At 42.3% G+C, this 23600-nt stretch overlaps 1 protein-coding gene across 1 annotated transcript in view; it reads left to right on the top strand.

Moving 5' to 3' along the window:
- Positions 1-23282, top strand: part of LOC104069627 (neural-cadherin-like) — a 49584-nt gene extending 26302 nt beyond the window's left edge. Inside the window, exons 15-33 of the mRNA XM_009573551.1 lie at positions 776-962; positions 1122-1265; positions 3001-3284; positions 4228-5845; positions 7775-7868; positions 8652-8836; positions 9439-9671; positions 10702-10979; positions 12648-12862; positions 13157-13284; positions 14097-14224; positions 14358-14490; positions 14573-14753; positions 17653-17819; positions 18471-18735; positions 19533-19713; positions 21070-21323; positions 22238-22392; positions 22794-23282. Coding sequence (XP_009571846.1) covers positions 776-962; positions 1122-1265; positions 3001-3284; positions 4228-5845; positions 7775-7868; positions 8652-8836; positions 9439-9671; positions 10702-10979; positions 12648-12862; positions 13157-13284; positions 14097-14224; positions 14358-14490; positions 14573-14753; positions 17653-17819; positions 18471-18735; positions 19533-19713; positions 21070-21323; positions 22238-22392; positions 22794-23195 — 5232 coding nt within the window. The 3' untranslated portion in view covers positions 23196-23282. The remainder of the gene's footprint in view (positions 1-775; positions 963-1121; positions 1266-3000; positions 3285-4227; positions 5846-7774; positions 7869-8651; positions 8837-9438; positions 9672-10701; positions 10980-12647; positions 12863-13156; positions 13285-14096; positions 14225-14357; positions 14491-14572; positions 14754-17652; positions 17820-18470; positions 18736-19532; positions 19714-21069; positions 21324-22237; positions 22393-22793) is intronic.
- Positions 23283-23600: the final 318 nt, after the last annotated feature.

Raw genomic sequence — 23600 nt, 5'->3', positions numbered from 1 at the left:
ACCATCATTGGTCAAATGGTTGGTCAAACCAGCATTTGACCATCATTGTCATAATGACCCAACCCTAGGAAAAAGCAGTGTTATGAAGGAAACTGCTCATTTTCTGTGCATTTTCCTGAGCCTTTTCCAAAAATCCTACTAGCTCTTCTGGGAGGGAACTCTGACTAGTAGAGATCTGCTGTTCTGCAGCTGTCATTTTGCAACTTCTAAAGAGCGACCTGTGTGGTAGAACTGCCTGGCGGTCCTCTGGGCATGACTCGGGGGTGGGGGTGGAAATGTTTTTTTCAGAGGAGGAAGCCAAACCTTTGTTAAAGGGAAAAATGTGGATAGCTTTCATCAGTGAAGGTTTTCATTTTTTCAGTGCTGTTGAATGGGACCCAAACTCTCGGCTAGTCCCAGTTTTTTTGAGATCAGAAGCACAGTGGGTTGCTAGAAGCTGGGGAGACACCAGGGAAGGTGTCATTCCATACATTCTCTGTCCTGTTATTCATGACCTTTCTTAACTGCTCCTACTGGCCACTGTTGGAGATTAGATACTGGGCTTGAAGGGCCTTGATATCACTGGTACCAATGTTGTTCTTTTGAGAATTCTGTTTTTTTATATCAAAATGGGCAAAAGACTTAGAAAAATTATGTCCAGATGAACTGTCTTTCCTCAGAGTGTTGCTATGTTGCAGACAGACCCAGGAGACTACTGGGGAAGGGGGAGGCCACAGCACTTAGCACCACAAATGAAAGTGGAAAATGCAACCTCTCTTAACTATTTCCTTTTTAGGTTCACTACTTAATATTGAAAGATGCTAGTGAGGATTACCAATTCTTCACCATTGAGCCTGAGACAGGAATTATTTCCACCCATGCATCTTTTGACAGAGAGAAAAGAGCCTCTTACTTGATTGAAGTTCAGTCTCAGGACTCTTCAGAATCTGCTAGACCTGGTGTTCATGGGCAGCCCAATACAGGTAAAACTAGTAAGGAATTACATATTGGGTAAAAGATATCAGAGATTGGGTTCCTTAACTTTTCTAGGCTTGGGGGGTGTGTGAGCTGTCTGGAATACGACAAGGTATTCCACCTCTGCCGTTTCTAGTCTGCATGTTCCTCTTGCATCTCCTTCTTAGACACAGCCTACGTAAGGATTTTTGTCAGTGATGTGAATGACAACGCTCCGGCGTTTCCTCGGTCAGTGTATGAGGTCAGCATAGATGAGGACAGGGATGTTGGAAGTCCTGTTGTGACAGCAACAGCAGATGATGAAGATGAGGGTGAGTGGACCTTGCATGTCTTTCTAAGTCCTCTTAGTATTACTGTGTGTTGTGTGTAGGGCTACTTCCTTCATGGGCAAACGTGGGCAAATCTCTGCATTCAGGAGATGATTAAGCATTTCAAGCATTTGTAAAAGTGAGGAGAGAAGTTCTGGGCACACGGGAGCATTTTCTTTTATTAGGTGCTCAGGTTCGCAGTGCAAAGGTTAAGCTAGCTGGCAATCTCTTTGGGGCAGAATGAAATCACCTGGAGTCACAACCCTGCTGTAACATCACAAGAGGTAACATAAAAACTCACTCACTCCTGAGCATGTGCTTGCTTTGTGCTGACTCCTGTGCTTTCCAGATCTCCCTGGGAGTCAGTTTTCCTTTACTATTGCAAGAAAACCAAATCTGCGTGCTTTTTGCTGAGTTAGTGGGTTGAACGTGCTTGTGGAAGAATCTGACGAACAGTGGAAAACATGGGATGACATGGCCAGAAATGAAGGCAGGGAGAAGGCAGGAATAAGGCAGGAAAAAAGGGAAAGCCAGACCTTCTTTTTGGGCTCACGCTTACATCAGCTCTGATGGTGTGAAACTGCCCTTACAGTGTGGTGAGACCAGACGGGCTGAGCCAGTCCGACAGCATGCACCACCAGGCAGTTCCTGTCTTTGCTTCTGCTGCGGCTTTTTTGCTCCTTTCGTGAGTTGGTCCAGCTCAACTTGCCGGAGAAAAACAAACCCGTTGAAAAAAAGAAGGCAAGCTGGTGTGTTGTGACAGAGCCCAAATGAGCCCCAGAGGAATGTGTTGCTGGGAGCAGGTGGGAGTTGACCATTCCTTTTGGTGGCAGTGCTGTAATGCCTGTGCTTCTTAGTGCCCATGATGGAGGAGTAAAGAGGCCATTTAAAACCATCTGCTGCACTTGAGAGAATTTGGCAAAAGTGACTAGCAAGTGATGCTCAAACTCATGCTGCAAAGGCAGCCAAGCTCTTCCAAGCACTAATGTTGAGCAAAGCCTTTTCACTCTCTTGCCATCCATGTTGCTCTAGTCTTTTCAACCACAGTTGACTCACAACTTAAAATGCTGAATGTTCTTTCTACTCCTAGCAGTTCACCTGTTTAATTAGGGAAATTACTTTCTATCCTGGAATGCAATGTCATGTATTTTTTTCCTTTTCAAATAAGTAAACATGAAGCACCAAACACTTTTTTTTTTTGTTCCTAAACGTTTTGCAGCAATCGAACAACTGCTGTTTTACAGGTGGAATGTTCTTCTGAGATGAATTCTTGCTGAAAATAGAAGACTTCTGTTATATTTTAGCACCATCCAGTGGTTAAAAAAATAAAAAAGTTAAGGAATATTGGCATTTGAAATGGGAGGCTTAGGAAAGATTGAGCAAAAATAGCTTCTATTATTTCAATAGTATGTTACTTTTTTATTATTGGCAAATGAATGCACGATAAATTAGAGGCACACAATTCCTTCATTATCAATAAACAGGTGCTTGTCTGTGACTGTAAATTATATTTGTAAATATAAATGCAGACCTAACTCCCAATCTACCATACACAAACCCTTTGAATTACATACATGGATCATACTGTTTGTGGCTGTGTCTGCATCTGCATTTTATCTCCCACACACACTGTAACAGTCTGGCAGATAAGGTTTCTCTTGGATACACGTCCACTGTGTATAGCTGGATTGAGCATTCAGAGAATGGACAGGCAGTGGTCATTTGCTTTCTCTTGTAGGTGTAAATGCCAAACTAAGGTATCAGATCACATCAGGAAACGTGAAAGGAGTTTTTGATGTGGAACCTGAGGTTGGAACTGTCTTCATTGCTCAGCCTCTGGATTATGAAAAAGAACAACGTTATGAGCTCCGGCTTGTAGCTTCTGATGGAAAATGGGAAAACCAGACTCTTATCATCATCAATGTTGTCAATAAGAATGACGAAGCACCACTCTTCACTCAGAACGAATACCAGGGCAGTGTCTTGGAGGAGCTCACAGATCTGCCTGTACTTGTCCTAAAGGTAAAGCAGTTTGCACAAAGCAAACGAAAGTCAGGCAAAACCTGACTTTTTGTTCACCTCAATCCTATCGATTCACACAAATAGTTTAAAGATAGTTTCTTTAGTGTGGGTTAGCCCTGGTATTAGGATTTAGCTAGCAACTTTCTGTAAAGAAGAGAATAAAGAAAGCCTGGCTGAATTTGCGTGATGGACTTGCTCCCTTGACCAGCATAAATAACGGTTGGACTCAATGATCTTAAGGATCTTTTCCATCCTAAATGATTCTATGATTCTATGATTCTAAATGTTGAAAAATGTGATGGCTTTCCTTTACAAGGCAGAGTTAGCGTATTTTGAGTAACTGTATAAGCATAGCGTGGTTGGCTACATGTGTACTACCAAATAAACATTACCAGGGATTGTTCTTTGACTCTGGAACTCGATCATCTTCATTGTTTTGTTGGTAGAGCAGTCCCTGGCATGAGGACTGCTTGGTTGGCCCAACTAGCAGTCTCCCAAACAGTCCCTGGATGCAAATCAGGAGCTGGGAGTTCTCTCTGGTCTGTGCTGATAATCAGCTTGGATGTATGGCCACCCTGTTTTCACAGCCTTCTGTTCACTCAGAGAGAAACAGCCCCTGTTTGCCTGCGTATTCCAGCTCCAAAGAGTTTCACAAGGAACATTTGCTCAGCAGATCTGTTATTACTTCCACTTGGTTCTTCCTGCAGTTATTTCCTCTTTCCAAAATATATTAGTCTGTCTAAATGTGATCTTTTTGTTTCTTTAGGCTGTGCATGATGTTTATTGAAAGAGTACTTGACCTGAATGACTCAAACCAATAGATGTTTGCTGTTAAAATGCATGCTATTTTTTTAGCCTGCACAATACCAACTGCCATCAATAAAAGAACCGTGATTTCCCCTTTTCTTTTACATAAACACTTACCTGCTGTGGTTTGTTCCAGGTTTCTGCAACAGACCCCGACCAAGCGACTGATGAAAATGCCATTAACTATTCCCTGCACGGACAGGGGGCCAGTAGCGAATTCAGTATCAATGAGAACACAGGCGAGATCAGCGCAAATAAAAGGTTAGACCGTGAGAAGCGATCAACATGGCGCTTTCTTGTTCTCGCAACGGATGAGAGCGGAGAGGGACTGACTGGATTTGCAGATGTGATCATAGAAGTGAGGGATGTGAACGACAACGCACCCCTTTTCCTCTGTGTGTTGGATGGCTGTTTCATGGGCCACGTCCCTGAGGATTCTCCAGCAGACACTCCTGTCATGGAAATGACAGCAGTGGACCTCGATGACCCAAAGGCTGGTATGAATGCTGTACTAACATACAGCATCATTCAGAACGTCCAAAATGAAATTAATCTGAACTTGTTCTCAATTGACTCGGTTAGCGGCACCGTCTATACAGTGCTCGGATCCCTGGATCGGGAGAAGGAAGACAAGTACCTAGTAGTGGTTGAGGCCAGAGATGGAGGAGGGCTCACTGGGACAGGCACCGCCACTATTTTGGTGACCGATGTAAATGATCATGCTCCAGTCTTCCTGCAAAGGGTCTATACGGCGTTTGTCTCTGAGAATGCAAGTATTAACACTGAGGTGGCAGTGGTGTCTGCTGCAGACAGAGATGAGGGAGAAAATGCCATGGTGACGTTCAGCATCCTTGATGGGGACAACGACCACAAGTTCTCCATAGAGACAGATGAAGTCAACAGCTGTGGGTTTATCCGGCTACGAAAGCGGATTGACTTTGAGAAGCCTCATGAGAGGGTGTTCAATTTGACTGTGAAAGTAGAGGACATGGATTTCTTCAGCATCGCTCACTGTGTGATCTATGTGGAGGACTCCAATGACCATGCTCCTGTCTTCTACCCTCAGTTCTATGAAGTGGCTGCACTGGGGGAAGACGCGCCAGTTGGCACCAAAGTTGTTCAGGTTTCTGCTGTTGACTTGGATTCTGGCCTGAACGGAAGGTTTTCTTTCCACCTGCTAAACAAGTCTGACCCAGCTGGCCAGTTCTCTGTGACTAGTGATGGGTGGGTGATGGTTGCAGAACTGCTGGATCATGAGACAGTGACACAGTACCAACTCATTGTCATTGCCACTGATATGGGGCAGCCCCCTCTGACTGGCAGTGCCACCGTTCTAGTGACTCTGCAGGACGTAAATGACAACGGGCCAGAGTTTGAGGCTCATTATAACCCAGTGGTCTGGGAAAACACAGCTTCTCCACAGGTCGTCCAAGTGAACGAGACCTCTACGTTGCTGTACGCTAAGGACCGAGACACTGCTGCTAATGGAGCACCTTTCTCCTTTCACCTTCTCAGTGATTTCAATAGTCTGACTAACTTCAACTTGCAGGACTTCCACAATGGAAGCGCCTCGCTCACTGCACTGCGTACCTTTGACAGGGAAGTGCACAAGGTGTTCTACCTGCCCATCCTGATCACAGACAGCGGGATCCCGCCAATGAGCTCCACCAACACGCTGACCGTGAATATCGGGGACCAGAATGACCACCCACATTCTGCTGGCTACATGGAATGTCTCATTTACAGCTATGATGGTAAATCACTCCTTGATGCTTGCTTCCAAGTGTGACAGTAAGGTCAAAGGAGCAGCTGTGAGATTCACAGGAGGACGCTATCCTGTTCCACATAAGCTAAGATCTTAGTAGAGGTGCTACTGAAGTTTGCTAAAGTCCCACCAGAGAGCAGTAGGTGTGTGGTGCACAGGACTCCGGGCCACTTGGTTTGTGGAAGAAATTGAGCCAGCCTTGAAGGAAGAGCATAGCTGGCTGCTATTCTGTGCATGTTTCTATAAAACTTGAGTAATGGCCTCTTGTTTTCAGATGCAGTTCTCCAGCAGCATTAACATTTCAGGGGGAAAAAAATTAACAAAATTCATAAGGTTGCTGAGAAGTGATGAGTGAATGCTGAGAACCTTCTTCCTTCTCCTTAAACTTTTTTCCTTCTCCAGACTGAATTCAGTTTTAGTGAATACACTTAAGCTGAACTCATGTGTAAACTGCCTGAGACATTCATTTAAGCCTTCAGCTGACAAATGCTGTTGTGGGGGAATTTTCTGTGAACGTTGGCTGCAGGCAGTGCGAGAGAAGCCACCTTTCCCTTCTTGCTCTGGCAATTAGTTAGCAGTTCTCTTGTGATCCAGTGTCCCCACATAATAAGCCCAACAGCAAAATAAAACCACACAGGTAAAAAGATTTTGGGATGCTTGCATCCATGTAGGCTCAGGTCATTCCTTCCTCTTCTACTCTGCTGTGTATCCTGTGGTTCAATAGCACATTAAATAGATTGTCTACTGTGGGCACACTAGAAACTACTTCTGTGTAGATGCTGTTGACATTTATCTGTACTGAAATGTTGTTCTGCCTGTTGTATGCTCACTCTCAAGTTCAGCTTATTGTAAAGTTGAAACCAAGTCTGGTTGCTATTTGCTGAGAAACTCTGCTTGTAGCCTAAGTACCAGATCTTTTCATTAAGCCTGAATTCCCTTTTAGTTGCCTCTTTAATGGTTAAACTCATATGTACTGTTAATTTCTGGGAGGAACTATTCAAGTCTTCAGATCTTTGGTTATTTGAAACATTAAGGAGAGACAGAATCAAAAGGCTACTATTATGTTGCATGTTACATTCATATAATGTGGGAGTCAACACCAGGGCATCCTGTATACTGTCTCCTGCAAACTAGCCGATGAATGTTGCCACAGTTGCAGGAGAGGTACAGTTTTGTCTCCTTTTTGCACGCAGTCCCTCAGTTGTCAGGGTTTGTGCTGTTCCCTTTCACAAGGTAAAGTCCCACGTTTTTTGCTCTTCTTTGTGTATCCTTGATTCTTTACTCGGTAGATCTATGAATTCAGATACCTGTGGACCTTTCCTTCAGAAATAGCTTTTGTAAAACAAAAAAATACTAATTTGTGAGCCTTGCTGAGAGGATGCAAAACCAGCAGAATACATGCTGCTTTCCATCTCACCCCAAAGTCACCATCTACTCAAAATAGGCCTGGTTACTGTATTTTGGACATCCTCTCGATCTTGCTGTAATTTCCTCCAAATTGCTATTGTTTTTTGCCCTTTAAAACCCAGTCAGCATTTTGGTTGTTTATCCTGCCAAACCTGAATCCCTGTCTAAACCACTCTGTAAGTTGGTTGGATACTGCAGCCAAAATAGTGAAAAATGAGTAATTCTGAATATCTCTTACATTTTCCTCAGAGGTGGCTTTTCTTTTTTCCTTCCCGTTGCTTTTCATTGCAGCCACCTGTTGAATTAAATCTGCGCAGCCATACAGCGAACACCCAATAAGCAGGACAGTATGTGGTATTTGCAAACTGGTGCACATCTTCTCTCGGGAACTATCACAACTGTTTTTGTAGAGGTTTTAGACTTAAGACAAACCAGTAAAACTTGAATGGCCAACCTGTTTGTGTACGTGTGAGGGGCCCGACTGTGCCACTTATATGCTATGTTGTTTTAGGTATCCTCCCCACGACTGTACTGGGCCAGGTCCGTGCCCCTGATGATGATGACTGGGATCACAAAATCTACCAATTTGAAGGGAAAACATCAAGGTATTTGGAGAGAAAAATGGGAGTTGGGTAAAATGTATGGAAACCTTGCCCACACACAAAACCATAAAAAGTATTTAAACTGCCTTTTTTTGAAAACAAGTGTGCAAAAACATTTTGTTGGTTAGACACTTGTGTGTAGCTCTCAAAAAGCCCTTCTGAGTGTGAGGCTGCAGTAAATAATGCTGCATGCCAAACCAGTCTGCTTCCCATTGCCTAATGAGCTAAAACACCACTCTAAAATCCTGTTCAGAGTCATACCCATAATCAGTATCAGTGAGCCACTACAGAAAAAATACCCGCTAACTTCCATTCTCCTTCATCCAAGCTCCTGGAGAGTTGGTGTTTCCACGTCACCACTGGGTTTAAGACCTTATTTGTATTGGATGTATTCACACCAAAGTGTCTGGATTGTGACCAGGGTTGCGATGTACATGTGCCATTTTTGACAGAGGTCACTCTGTCACTCTCAATGAATGTATCTAAACTAGCAGTTTGCACTCTTTGCAAAGTTACGGCTCTAGTAGCCTGAGTCTTCCTACACAGTTAATATGGCATAGAAGCAGGAAGAAACCTTCTTGATATACTGGTGAAGAATAATTAGGAGCCAACAGAAGGCAATGTAAAAAAGTTCTGTTCTGCTCTGTCCCTTCATGAGGGAACACATCTGCTTTCTTTGATAGCTTTCCCAAAATAAAGCGGATCAGAAAAACCATCAGTGATGATAATTACTGCCTAGCTTTTGAACTTCTCATAGCTTGTTCCTTGGCTTAACTCTTATTACAGGTACTTTATCCTTAATGATAACTCAGGTTTGCTGACTATTAAAGAAGGAACCCCACCAGGAACATACAACATAAGAGTTAGAGTCATTGACGGAGTCTGGCCAGATGTTGTCTCAACTGTAAAGGTTATAGTGAAGGAAATCAAAGATGATGCCCTCAATAATGCTGGTTCTATGCGAATAAAAGGTAAGCAATGTGATGAAGTACGTTAGGATCATAATACTGAAATCTACCTCTTTAATGTTACTGCTGTGTTACTTCTAGTGCTCTTAGACATGGGATGAGAGTTAGTAGTTTTCTGGGTAAGGGTTTGAAAATGCATCTTTATTTGCATGGTCCTCTGACACTGCATGTGAAGGAGCATCTATAGAGAAAAAAGACAGCAAGAAATGCATGTCTGATGCGGAAGACAAAGATGAAAGATTTCTACACCAACTTTTTAACAAAACAGCAATTTATATTGCAGTAAAAAACTTTATTTGAACAAGTGTCTGCCTGAAATTCACCAAATTGTTTCAATCTTTGTGGAAAAGTAACATCTTCTTAAACATGTTTCTGATTTAAAAGAATAAAAAAAAAAGAAATTAATAAGAGTCAAAAAGCTTCAGAACACAAACCCTGAGCAGAAGCCAGCATTGAAAATTTCAGAGCCTAAAAATGAAAATACTCCTGAATTTGTGGTTGAGTCCATTTTCTGCAACCTTAACATTTATTCTGTGGTGCTCCTCTCTTTTACGCTACAACAGTTGCAAGATACGTGTTTGTCAGGTTTTTAACTTCTGTTACAGATATCACTCCAGAGGAGTTCATATCCCAATCCCCTGAAAAACAGAGTAAATACTACCAGATGAAGAAGCTGCTTTCAGAAATTATATCAGTCCAACTGGAAAACGTGCACATTTTCAGTGTATTAAATAGCCCAGGTCAAATCCGAGGGGTTGATGTTTGGTTTGCAGTTTATGGTCCACCTTATTATAAAGCAGAAAAACTTAATGGCAATGTAGCAGCCTCCAGAGCGTGGGTAAGTATCCATACTACATAAGAAACCACAGCATCCTCTTATTGTGTCTATTCAGATAATATCCATTGCCTAGTGAATGCGCATACTTAGAATGACTGAGGGACTAACGTGTGAGAAAAATGGATAGTTTTAATCAGTAAAGTCAAACAGCCCTTTAGCACTTAGGTTAAGTTTCAAATATGAATGTTTTAAAAGCCGGCCTATAAATACATATTAAGTCACCCAAACACAATGAGCTTTTAGGAATGTGAACATTTTTCCCATTGAACATTTTTCCTATTGAAAAGACTGTAAAACTCTATAAAGGATGTGTTGACTGTTCCCTTTCTACATGGTGTCTTAATATTTCAGTTTTTAGTCCTCTACACAGAAATGTTCTGTAGCTGAAACTCACAAACCAGTCAAAAATTCCAACTTTCTGAGTTAAGAGGGCAAAGCAGTAAAATAACCACTCTCCAGTAGAAAACCAGGTTGGAAATGTGCATTGACAACTTAGTAAAGTTCATGCCCCTCTTGCAAAAAAAGTATCAATAAGAGTTAAATGACTCGCTCTGTTGGAAATGTGTCTGTTGGTACACAGAGGCTGAAATAAAAGTTATGTTTCGAATCAGTGCTGCAGTACCAACTCACTCTTGCCAGCAAAGGTATTCCTTCATTGCCCAATGCCTGTCTACCCTTCCCAGTATTTTTAAGACAGAAGTACAAATTAAAAATACAGCTCAGATGCTATGTAAATAATCCATCAGAACCATCAGTGATTAAAATATATCCACTCAGCTTATGATAAATATGACGATATTGTTGTCCTCCAAGTGTTTGATCATGCTATAATTGACTTATACCAAGGCTTTGGCCTTAACAGATGCCAGGCTGAACTGCCTTTGGCTGGATAGGGTGAGGTAGGTGTTGGAAGGAAGTGGCATAGCAACCAGTTTTGAAAATAAGTAAGACTTGGGCTTTTCATTGCTGTCATTTGTGAGTTTCCTTTCTGTGGAAAAGTCAGATGAATGCAACCAATTGTTCTCCACAGCTGGAAAACATCTTGGATATAAATATCACCCAGATTGGCATTGATGAATGCGTGACTGCAAACTGCACTCATAGCAGCGGATGCGTGAGCAAGCATGAACAGAGTCATGTGCCAACAATAACCACAGCTGGAGGTGTTTCACTGGTGTCTGTGACAGTCCTGAGTCGTGCCCTGTGTGGCTGTGCAGCTCGGGAGAGTTCTCATCTCTCCTGCTCCTCATACCAGACAAACCCTTGTCTCAATGGTGGCACATGTGTGGATACTGATTTGGGCTACAGGTTGGTAAAGCGTTGTCTGGTGTGCAAACGAAATGCTTCTAGTTCAGTCTGTAAGGAGGATGACTGGAAGCTTGGGGAGGCATCATTGCGTGTCTTCTCACTGTGGCAGATCTGAGTTTTGTTATACCTCACGCACAGGTCTTGCAAACAAACCTCTATTTTCAGGTAGCTACTTAGGTTTGTCATAGTCTCCGGGAAAACCTCGGGAAGTTTGCAGGCTGCACCGGTTCCATTAATGCCACCCTGCAAAATGCTCTTATTTTGTGCAGCCTACCTTAATGCTGTGAAACATTTTAATCACATCACTTATGTCACTTAATAACCTCTTCCCCATGTTTCTTGCCTCATTTTTTCTCCAAAAATGACATCTCGTAGATAAAATAGTATAAAGATGAAAAAAATCATGGGACTATACTGGCTTAGAATGAGCCTGGTCCCCTTCCAGAAAGCAAGCTTTAAGCATGTTTGCTTAAAAATGGTCATCCCAACATAGGAAAGCAGAAACAACTGGCCAGCCTCTTCTGAGCACCCTTGATGGGGTGACAGGACAGACTGAAGCTGCAGAAGCCCTGGTCATGGTAAAGATCTGAGTTGGACATTGCTGCTCACATGTAATCAACCAGGGAAATTTTGCTGCCCAGAAACCCTTGGTAAGCTCTGCTGCCTGTCATTTGCTCAGCTCTGAGGTTTCTTTGCTTCTGCTCCATTTTCAGTAGTTTTGTGAGTGATCTTTTTCTGCATCCTACCCTTGTAATTCTGCTCTCAGTAGTACTAGTGATTTATGGGAAGCAGAAACTAAGAAATAGGGGCCCACCTGGTCTCCCTCCCTGTCCTCCTGCCTTCTGTTGCTCCTTTGATTTCCCCCTTACAAGTTTTGTTATTGTCCTGCTGTGATTATTCTTTTCTACAGAATCCCCAGAGTATTAAGGAAAGAACCCCAAGCATCTATTTTTGATAGCGTAAAGGAAATAAACCAGCAAGTAGCTTGCAATAAAAGTGAAGATATCAAGATTTACGACTGTCACACCTCTTCTCACTTTTTCTGGGTGATATTACCTTCCCCCACCCTTCCTGGGGAGATTCCAATTGGACACAAGAGGAAAGTTTGTCACAATGAGAACAATCAGCCATTGGAATAATCTCCTCAGGGAAGTGGTGGATTCCCCAACTTAGGACACTTTTAAGATTCAGCTGGACAGGGTGCTGGGCCATCTTGTCTAGACCGTGCTTTTGCCAAGACATGTTGGACCAGATGATCCTTGAGGTCCCTTCCAACCTGGTATTCTATGATTCCTTTGCTTCCCCTGTCAACATTATGAAGTCTTTGAACAAGCTGATAACTAAGCCTAGTGAAAAGTGGGTTTCTTTTTTTTTTGCTGAAGAGATTAGAGGTTTTCATGTGCTTTGTGTATTACAACGGCTCCGTTGTTTATTCACAGAATGTTCTTGCGTAGCCATACTATCATTTAGAACTAAAGCTAAATTGTGTTTGTACAAACAAGTCAATAGGGAACGTTTTTTGACGGGAGTTTTGCTAGTGCTTAACCCGCGCTATGGCCTAGGCAACATGGGCTCCTGTGTTTAAAGTGGGGAGTCCTGCTGTGGGAAGAGCCCTTTGCGACTTCTGCTTGGATGGCAGACTTTTGCTTTTATTTATTTTTTTAATAGATGCAAATGTTCTGCAAATTTCCACGGACCAGACTGCCAGCAGACAAAACACAGCTTCAGAGGCCACGGTTATGCCTGGTTCCCTCCTCTTAAGCCTTGCTTTGAGAGCCGCATCTCCTTAGAGTTTATCACTGAAGTCGCCGACGGCCTTCTGTTGTACCACGGACCAGTGGCGCGAGGGCAGCCTGGAGAACGGGAAGATTTCCTTGCTTTAGGTTAGCACCTTAAAGAGTATTTGTTCTTTGTGTTTGTGTGAAGGTGAGATTCTACTTACAGTTGATAGGGTTTTTTAGAAAAAAGGTTTAGAAGTTACTTTTGGAGAACAAGGAGGATGCAGAACAATTTGCCAGTATGCCCAGTTTGTACCCTGTGTCACTGTGTTAGAAGTTGAATTTTTTTAAGTTGTCTAAAGAACTCCTCCAACTAAAATCTAACTGCAATAGTCGTTTCAACTGAGTTTGAGTGGGAACATGGTTAGTGTGTATCCTATAAGAGTCTTTCTTTTGCAGAGCTCTCTGGTGGCGTCCCGTCGCTGACCGTCAGCCACAGCTCTGGTGAGCTTTTCCTGCAGCTGTCACGAAAAGTTAATGTTGCAGATCACCGCTGGCACAATATTAAAATTATAAATGATGGAAAGGCAAGTATAAATATGGACAACCCTGTGGAAGCACTAATTCGTGTACCTACTTATTCCTTCCAAATCCTTCCTCCCTTCTGTAGAGCTCTTTTATCAATCAGTCTTTCATCATCTCTGCCACAGCAGGGATTGAAGTTTGTTAGCTCAGACGTCCCCTTAGTCTTGAAGGAGTGAAGCAGAATAAGGCCTGGAGAAGTCCGATCCAATTTTGAAACTGGCCCTGCTATTTTCTTTGTTTAATGATCCTATCTATTGCTTGGACTACACAGCTGTGATAATCCAGGGACTAAATGCTTCCTGAACTGATGGAGTGAAATATCCTTAATTCCTCTGAGCAGGAAACCCTGCCCAACCAAGTGACTTTAGACATGCAGCACAAAGGACATGCAGCACACATCTTGCTGATAAAACACTGGTGAAGGCATCTGCTAGGCTCCCCCTTCCTCTCCCACATAAGACAAGCTGGGGGGCCTGTCAGGATCTGGGATGGGGAGCCGTCTGCTCTACTAGATTGTCTCTCTGGGTTCTGATTTGGCAGAAAACTCCAAGAAAATCCCATCTTCCCTCTACCGTGTCAGTGACTTGGCACGGTCATGGTAGAGTCAGATCTTTCTTTTGTGTGGCTTCTTAGTTATACGCCATGTGCAATAACATTCCAGATTAGTATGTGGAAATGTTTTATTATTTTAATAAAGTTTCCTGCACTGTAATTGATAGTTACGATTTCCCCTTCTGCTAAGTGAAAGAAAATTTGTAATTAAAATGTATGCATATCTCTGGATGCAATTGTTTTAAATAATGCCTTTCTCTAGAAAGTGAAGCTGATTCTTGACCACTGCATAAATGTCTCAGTTAGAGACAATGACAGTGTCATTAAGAAGATCTCCCAAATGGATCTGTCTGCCTGTGAAGCCTCTGGAGAGACTGTGGGATCTCAAAGGTAAAAAAAAAAACAAACAACAACAAGAACTGGAAACATAATTACTCAAAAGAGCAAAGGAAAAAGGGGGCGAGGGGGGAAATCAGCTAAGTTGCTGTATTTTGCATGCCACTAATTCTTTCTTTCCCTTCAGCATGGGTGGGCTCTACAGTGGCCATCAGCCCCTGCAGCTGGGTGGAGTTAAGAAGACTTTGCCCTACCACGATTCACAAAGGCACTTCAGAGGGTTTGTTGGCTGCATACGCAATGTCATTGTTGATAGTAAGGTAGGGCTACTAAGAGCAGTCTTGGGTTTACTGCTGTTAACTGTAGACACCTGATGTGATGCTTCTCTTTGTCCTTTTCCAGGTCTATGATTTAGAGCACCCTGCAGAGTCCCTGAACAGCGCTCCTGGCTGTGTCCTTATGGATGAAATGTGTCAGAGCGGTGGGATGGCCTCCTGTGGTGCCCACGGCAAGTGTGTTGGTGGTTGGGATTTCTTCCGCTGTGACTGTTCCCCAGGATATGCTGGACCAGCGTGTGAAAAAGGTACTGCAAGTTCTAGGGAGAAATTCGTGGTGAGGATCTGTGGGAACAGCATCAAACATACTACTCTAAATTTGCCATGACTTTGAACTGAGTAGTGTGATAAGACCATGCTGTACTCTGGGAATGATTTAGATCTGCAGTGATGTAAAGATCCTCTGACTCTTGTTGAATAAAGATAATGTCACAGATGAGGGTCTTGTTGAGACCTGCTTTACTTTGCAGGGGAGGCAAGCGGTCAGATGGGTTGTTTTGTCCTTTTCATCACAGCATCTTATTTCTCAGTGGTGAAAGATGAAACATTCTGCGTTGTGCCTTCTTCCTCTGATCATACTGATCACAAAATGTAGTTTAAGGAACATGGTACTGTTTGTCACCTTGCAGTGGTTATAAGAGTAATGAAGTTGCCAGCTTAGCATGTTCTCTCTGTGAAACCTGGGGGCATGACCCTCAAGTTATCCTCAGGCCCAATTTTCCATCTATAAAACAGGGATAATTGCATTTGTGTCTGTCACTGGAATGAATTGAAGGGTGTGCAATGCCCCTAGACCACAGCAGTGGGTGCATGTGGGGACATAATATCAGGCTGGCTCCAGCAAACGTGTTATCCTATACAAAATTAGCATGAAATATGTGTAGAGAACAAAAGCATGCAAGGGTGGGTAATGAAAACCTCAGAGACATTGTGAGAAAGTGCAAAATTTTAGCACAATTTAAAAATTTAGGAAATAAATTATTTAACTCTTAGTAGCCCACAGCCGTGTTCAGGGTACAGGGGACACACACTTGAAGGTGGCTCTGTCCTCCCTATCTTAATACCTTCAGCAGCCATTGCTCTGAAGCAGAAATCAGAAGTGAGTTACAGGAGTTTATTGAGACTTTACCTGCCCTGTGTCTGCCTTCTCCCTGTAGGTACAAGGTACAAACGATGGGGTTGATCATAACGGTTCATAATGAGCACCAGTGCCCCATAACTTTGGGAGCTTTGTGTAGTGTGGGAGGAGAATTAGCCCCCTCAGTCCTGTAGTTTGAATGAGCTATGGGTGAGGATGAGCAGCAGTGAGCAGCTGGAAAGGGGCACATGCAAGCTAGCGTTGAATCAATGTGTTGTGATTAATAGACAGGACTGGCGGTGTATTACACGTATCCTTTCAGCTCAACGCACTTACTTTTCCTTCTTGTATACGGAACAATAATACCCTATGCAGGCAGCCAGACCCTCTCGTCCTTTCTCCGTCTGCCACACAGGACTTATAAGGTGTGACAGTAAAGTACTCAGCGGAAGCTCTGTCTGTCCAACGGGGTGAGGACTGGAATAGTAATCGGCACACTCTAGGCCTGGAGCCTTCACTGTTTAAAGTGTTTATAATGACCACGGAAATGGTTAATATAGTTCAGTTATTTGTATTAATGTTTTGCAGACAGATGATACTGGTGTATAAACATCTGCCTAGATTTAAATCTTATTCTGTTTTGCATTATCTTGGGATGCTGGCTCACAAGCCCACAGCAGCTCACAACTGCTGTATTGGCTCTTACCCCTCACCACTGTGGGACAAACCAAGGGCTCAGAAAGTAATTATTCAACATCCGTAAGTCATAGCCTGATGTAATAGGAAAACTTCGATTGGCTCCAGCTTCTGCTAATATATTGGGCTGCAAAATGCTGGTGTTCAGCTGGTGCTTTTATGAATGGCTGAGCTGTGCTTGCAGCAAGGAGCAGACAGCTGGAGACAGGAGTCACTGTAGTGTCCCAAGAAAACCCATCCCTGCTCATCAGTTAGAGCCTGTAGCTGCAGAGATAGTGAACAAGAGAGAACAGTGGGCTAGGAAGAATAATATGAGGGGAATAAGCTAGAGGAGAAAAGAAAACACGCTTCAAGAAAGAAAAGGGAGAGGAGAAACAGTGAGAAGAAAAGAGAGTGCAGAAATGAAGTCTCTTGATCATTTGCTATTTTATGTCCTGGGAACCAGATGAAACGCCCCAGGATGAGCTGGGCACTCTTTGGATTTCTACTTGCGTGACACTGACCTCAGATTAGCTGTTGGTGACCCAGCATTCTTCCTGTCTAGTAACTAACTTGGACTCTGTCTTTATTTGGTAAGAAGAAACTTCTTTTTTCAACTAAGCTGTGCCCAGAACAAGCAGATCTAGGATTCCTGTCAGGTAGTGAGACTGAAATGGGTGCCTGCTGCATAAGAGCACCAGGGTCTGGGTGGTTTAGTGGTTTTTGATTTCCACAGAAGTGTGCAGTGCAACTTCATCAAACTCTCTGCTGGATGACTCTCAGATGGATTCCCCAGGATGATGAGGAAAGAATTAATTTCAGTGCATTTTCTCTAGTTAAAATAATGAACACTGACTTAATCTCTCTTTGTAATTAAAAAAAAACCCATGACTTTTGACTGTGGCTGCCCTGAGGCTTTCTCTTGTGCCGACTGGAATGGGAAGTAAAATGCATGTTTTCTAACAGTGAGGGTTATTAACCATAGGAGTAAACTACTGAAAGAAACGTTAGAGGCTCTTTTTTTTTTTTTTTGTCTTCAGATCAGTACCAACTACTTTACTGGAAGATATGTTTCAGATCTTTAAAAAAAAAAAAAGTTATTTGGCTCAGTGTAGGAGTGATTGGGTAGAACGTGTAGCTTGTGACAGGCAGAATGTTAAAGGCAGTATCTAACTGTCCCTTTCCTGCCTAAATTCTATATCCTTGATTTATTCTTTTTCTCTTCATTCCCTTGGCAGCGAGGGGGTGCTTTCCATGATGCTTCATTACGTTGCCAAAGTTTCTTAAGAACTAAAACTCTGACATTGAGAACTGGTTAATTCTCAAGCAGTAGAGATCTGAGGGAGCAGTAATTTCCGAGGTTTTCACTTTGGTTTTCTGTGTGTTGTGCTTAGTTCTTCCAGAATGGGCTTTTGGAAGGGACAGTTGGATCCATTATGAGCCGAGAAGCATCCTCAGCACTCGCAGCACTCGGATCCAGCTGATGGTGCGCAGCCGTATCTCCCACAGCACCCTTCTCAGCTTGGCCTCTGCAGATGGGAATGGATACATCCGACTGGAGGTGAGCAGTCCAAAAGCCATTCTGTTTCAGTGCTCTTAATTTGTCATGGAGTACCCTAGTAAAAGAAGAAGATGCAGTTTCCGATTAAGGACACCTATTCTGTAATGTAATAAAGAACAAGAATTTTCCACATGAGAGTAACTACTCTCATTTGCGTTGTCCTTTTCAGTATTACCCTTTCATAGCATAGATTCTAGTTGTTTCACTGCCTGCAAAATGTGCAGGTGAGTGCATGTGATACACGTGAATGGGGAAGATTGTTTTGTCCTGTTTGCCTTTTCCCTTTGCTTCTATCTGTCTCTACATTTTTGTTGCTGTTGAAAAAAGCTGTCTGGATGCTATTAGCTAGACAGAGGCTAATTATTCCGACTGTAACGGGAGGGTCAGCTGGGAAGACTTAGAAGTAAACATCAGAAGGGAGAAGACTGATAAAAAGGTTCACGTGAGTTAGAAGAGTGGCCTGTAAAGAAAAAGTTGGTAATTCCTGGACCTGCAGTTTTCTTGTGGTAACTTTTATCTGGGAATAAAGCACTTGAAAACAAGAGTGCCATTTTCTTTTTAAAAACTCAGGTCCATTTCTTGAGGCAGGGCTGTGTAATAACATTTAGAAGTGCATTTCTGTTATTAAAGGTCTTTATCTTCTTCCTCTAGGTGGTTGAGGGTTTCTTTAGCGTTAACTTCAGCTTGGGGGACAAAAATCACTCTCTGAGAATGAGGACATTACGTATAAACAATGGCCAGTGGGTTCTTCTGACCATGGAGCGCTACAACAATGAATTTACCCTGCGCGTTAACAGTGGTGGAGGTGATCAAGAAGTGACCTCTGTCTTGGGTACGAATAGATGGTTTGAAATGGATTGGGCAAGCATCGTGCTAGGAAACCACCTTCCCAATCATTCAGAGAGCGATTTCCAAGGTAAATGATATGACGGGTTCCTAAAAGGAGGGAATTAAAACCTAAAAGGGGCATCTTTGAGTGTATTGGAGAATCTAAAACCCAGGTAAGAATTCCCATGGAGACTACTATGCCCATGAAATCCCACCTCCTTTACTAGGGAATTCAGAGCCAATGTTCGACTCCCTGTTTGCCATTGTATCTGCTCCTAGTGAAGATGTGAGATTTCCTGTAGATATTAAAAAATAGCACTTCGGATTTTTATTTCCCATGTCAAAGGCACCAAGCAGGGAACTCATGCTGCAGTCTTCACCCCTTTTTGCCTCGGAAGGGTTTAGGGAACAGACACGACACCTCCTGGTAGGAGGAGAAGGATTTGCAAGGCAATTCGTGGTCCTTTCTCCATTTCCTGGGGTGGGGTGCTGGGACTTGGAGATTGTCGCTCAGCAAGAAGACAGCTTTTTCCATTCTTTTTTTTCTCATTCAGCCCCACTTTTAAGATTATATTTTAAATCTAGATTAATTTAGTGGAGCTGTTCTGGTTCATAGCACAGTTCTGCTAAATCGTTGCATTGGCACAACCAAGCTGTCCTGGAGAAGTATTGTCAATCTGTAGATTGGCCAGAGCACATAGGCACATGTCCTGTAGCTCTTCGTCTAAAATAAAACCGATAAGCAGTATAAGGATCTTTTTTTAAAATGTTTTAAGTTTTCTACAATGCTCTAAGGTCTCCTGCATATACGTTGGGGGCAAGGCTTGAGGTGGGGAAGTTGCTAACTCAATGCATTTCTCTGTATACTCTCCTGCTTTGATGCAGGTTGTATGCGTGATGTCCAGCTGAATGGTCAGCCGCTTCTCGTGGAAGGCAAAAGCACAGAGTTTGGCTTAATTCTGAGACGGCAAGGTGTCACGATGGGATGCCATTCCAGTGCCTGCAGCAGCCAGCCCTGTTACAGCCCTTTCCTTTGTGTAGACCTGTGGAGAAAATATGAATGCCGGTACATTAAGCTTTTGTTTTCATCCAGGGGTGGTTGGGAAGCTCTTTCTTTCCACCTTAGTTCAGGCAACTTGCTTCTAACGGTGAAACTCCCTGCTGCTGCTGGCCAGAGAGGGGCATCCCAAGGACAAATCCTTCTCTCCATCTCATCTCCCATCATGGACCAAACTTGCCTTTTCCTGCAAGTCTGACATGGAACCTATTTACTGCACCATTTTTTCCATAGTGAGAAGATCACAGGCCAGTGAGGAAGTGAAATGCCCTTTGATAAAAGGTGGATTGCAAAAGCTTTCATCTCTCCTCTTTGTGAAAATATATATATTCTTATACAGCATATATATATTGTGTGTGTGTGTATATATGTATATAATATATATTGCATATACAATATATATTTACATATATTTTCTGTAAAGAAGTTGAAATCAATCATACTTTGTATGAAACAATGAGACTTTCAAAATTAGACTGTCACAAAACTGGCTGCCCAGTCAGAACCAAAGCCCGCCAGCTGATGTCCTACACAGTTAGTTCCTCAGAGAAGATCTGCTCTTTAAAAAAAATTTCCAAAATATATATTAAAATATGCAAATCAAAATACAGGCATTTCTCTTAAAAAACCCAAATGCAGGACTGGGAGAAGGAGCCACTTGAATTCCTTCAATTCAGCCAAAATTTGGCACTTCTGAGGCCTGGCGATTCATTGCTTAAAGAGGCTGTGAGATGGTCTTAAGCGTGCCTTGGGGACACTCCTTTCTTCAGTCTACTTGTGAAAGAACAATATGAAGGCTCTTCCATTTATTCATTAGTATTTCTTCTTTGGATTGCAGAAAGCAGGTCTGTGCCCTCACAGTATTCCTCCATGGCCTCTCCAATTACATATCAGAAGAAATCACTTTCTCTGCAATCCTAAAAGACAAGATGGGTCATTCTGAGGAGGTCAATGACATCTCTCCCAAAGGTCCAAATGAACATTACAAAGCTTATACTAAGTGCTTGCTAGCCCTTTTCCCATTGATCTCAGCTATCCATTTCCTTCTAGGGGTTTTGAACACGTCTGCAGAAAAAGGGTTAGTCTGTTCAGAAGCTAATGAGTCCCTTTTTTAAGGAGGGAGTGAAGCTCTTCTGCGTATCTTCTGCATAGGGAAAGCAGAACATATGTTCATGTTTTCATAAGCCTACTAGCTCACTATGTTACACTTTACATGTTTGTCATACTCTCAGTGTGGATTTGTGGTTTGCTTGAAAATACTTTAATTATTGGCTTTAAAGAAAGAGTAACAAACTTTGCACAAAACAACATACAACTCCAGGTACTTTGCTTCCCTAAAAGATATCTTCTGCTTTTGTTGTTCAGGTGTCCAGCTGGGAAAGTAGAAGTGACTGACAACCTTACAGGGCTCAGACACTGTACCTCATCACCTTGTGGACACTGGACCTGTAGGAATGGGGGTACCTGTGTGGCTCAGTCCCAAGACAAGACTATCTGCCAGTGCCCCGAAGGTTACAAGGGAAGATGGTGTGAAATTAGCCAGGTGAAGGCTGGAAGACCCGTTGGACTCAGCTCTGGCTCTATTCTGGCAATCAGCATGTGCCTCCTTGTCTTCCTAGGTAGGAAAGCAAGTACCTTTTTTTCTTTCTTTTTAATATTGTACCTTGCTCCATTGAATCGAGTCTGCTTTACCCCTGATGTTGTGATCAGTGTTTCCACATTTTTCTGGAGATCACCAGTTGGGAGTTCATTTGAGGATGCTAAGAGACAGGCATCAGCACATAGTTACAGTTTACTTGCTTTGAAGCCAATTCAAGCAAATTTAGGACTTCCGTCTTTCAGAATCACTTATTTTCAATCCTTCTTAAGAAAGAGCTTTCATCTATGTGTGCAAATCTGTGTGCAGCCACATCCAATTGAAACTTCCACCTGTCCTGAGCCCTTACATTTGTAATAGGTAGGACCTACAGCTAGTACCTGTTATTCACATGTTAGGAAGGAAAAGATCTTCCTTTAGAGAGCTTATGATCTTAACAGGCAAGCCTCATTAAGGGTGTGGGACATAAAGAGATGTTTACAGTGTGTACAGTTTCAGGCGCACTTTGGCTGAAAAGTTAATAACACTGTTTTCATATTAATAAACTGCATACACATCTCAGAATAGTAAAGACTCCATGATTATATTACACTTGTAACCTTCATTAAAACAGTGTTTTACTTACTTTGGGTATCTTATTTACTCAGGATTGATGAAAGGCCAGAGATTGGCCAAAATGCCTTCTATTTAAATGGATTCCTTTAGGTAAGTAAAATACCCTTTTAATGAAGTTTATGATGTAATATACATAGATGATTCTTTACATTCCTGAATATAAGTTGTTTATGTATTAACAATTACGCATTTCTTACCTAGGAATTTGGTTGTCAAATTAAGAGTTGATTTGCTATCTCAGGAGTCATATAACTACTTGTTTATCATGCATCATACTTTGTCATATGTCATATAACAAATACGTGTCATTATTTCTTCTAGCACTCTTGGTCTCCTACACGGTGTGGAGTCAGTGGGGAAGTTCAGGGTTTCGGAAAGGAGGAATTTACCACATTCCTGAAGAGCGTGAAAGCTGGGAGGATGTTAGAGAAAATGTCTTCAATTATAATGAAGAAGGAGGTGGAGAACATGACCAGGTATGATGCAGCTTCAATCCAGTCTTTGCAAATCCAACCTCTCCTCCCCTTCCTTTCCCAGACCTTTTATTTAACTTTTTTTTTTTTTTGAACCTGAAGTACTTTTGACGGGGAGGCTTCTATTTCAACCCAATCTGTACCTTTCATGATGGTGGTCATCTGTGGCCACCTTTGAGGGGGCTGCTCTGGGAACAGCATTCTTGCTTTAGCTGAAGACTATCATTAAGCAAAGAGATTTGTTATGATCTGAACTTAGCCCTCTGAACTAGGCCCTCTCTTTTCTTCAGTTTGTAGAAAACTCAAGAATCCAGTTTCGTGCTGCATTGAGTTTTAAAACATTTTTTGGAACCTGTTTCCTTTTGTGTTTTTTCTCTCTGATATTTGCATTCTTTTTTTTCCAGAATGCTTTTGATATAGATGAACTGAAGAAACCTCTCCACACCATTCCCCACTTCTCCTTGAGGGCAGCTGCTCCACACTCCAGGACACCCACTGGCCCAAAAAGAGACTCACTCCCAAAACATGCACATCAAAAACAATCAACATCAGCTGTTACCAGCATCCCAGACTTCAAGGAATATGTTTCTCAAATCATCTGGGATGCAGACAACGATCTGCAGAATCTTCCAACTGACACTATTCATTTTTACTGCTTAGAAGGGCAATGCTCTGTAGCAGGGAGCCTTAGTTCCTTAGACTCCATTAGTGGTGATGAAGATCTAAATTATGGTTGCCTCCAAGAGTGGGGGTCAAAGTTTGACAGGCTTAAAGAACTCTATAAGGTCTCAAACGAACATTTGTAACCAGAGTTAAAGGAACTTGATACATTGCTATGACATATGGACACTACTTTTAAAAATGCCCTTTTTTATATGTGAGGTACATCAAGTAACTTACTTGATGCAAGTTTTTAGTTACAGTAGTGTGATATACTCACTTTTCCCAGGAGTGATAATCTGAATGGCATTTTTATATGCACTGTGCAAACAGTTATTTAATGGTAGAAGTGCAAAGACTTTTAAAGCATAAATTTTCTTGAAAACTTTGGAATGTAGGATTTGTATAGAATAGCATTATAATATCCCTTTTTATTTGTGTAGACCACAGTGACTTGCTAGAATTATCCTGGATGCAAGAACTTGAATTATTTTCTTCCTAGTATTAATATGAATCCTATCAGGTGGGTAACAATGGGTAGGGCTTTTTTT

This window comes from Fulmarus glacialis, unplaced genomic scaffold (assembly GCF_000690835.1).
Source record: "Fulmarus glacialis isolate BGI_N327 unplaced genomic scaffold, ASM69083v1 scaffold16802, whole genome shotgun sequence".
NCBI lineage: Eukaryota > Metazoa > Chordata > Aves > Procellariiformes > Procellariidae > Fulmarus > Fulmarus glacialis.
This window is presented reverse-complemented; position numbering and strand designations above follow the sequence as displayed.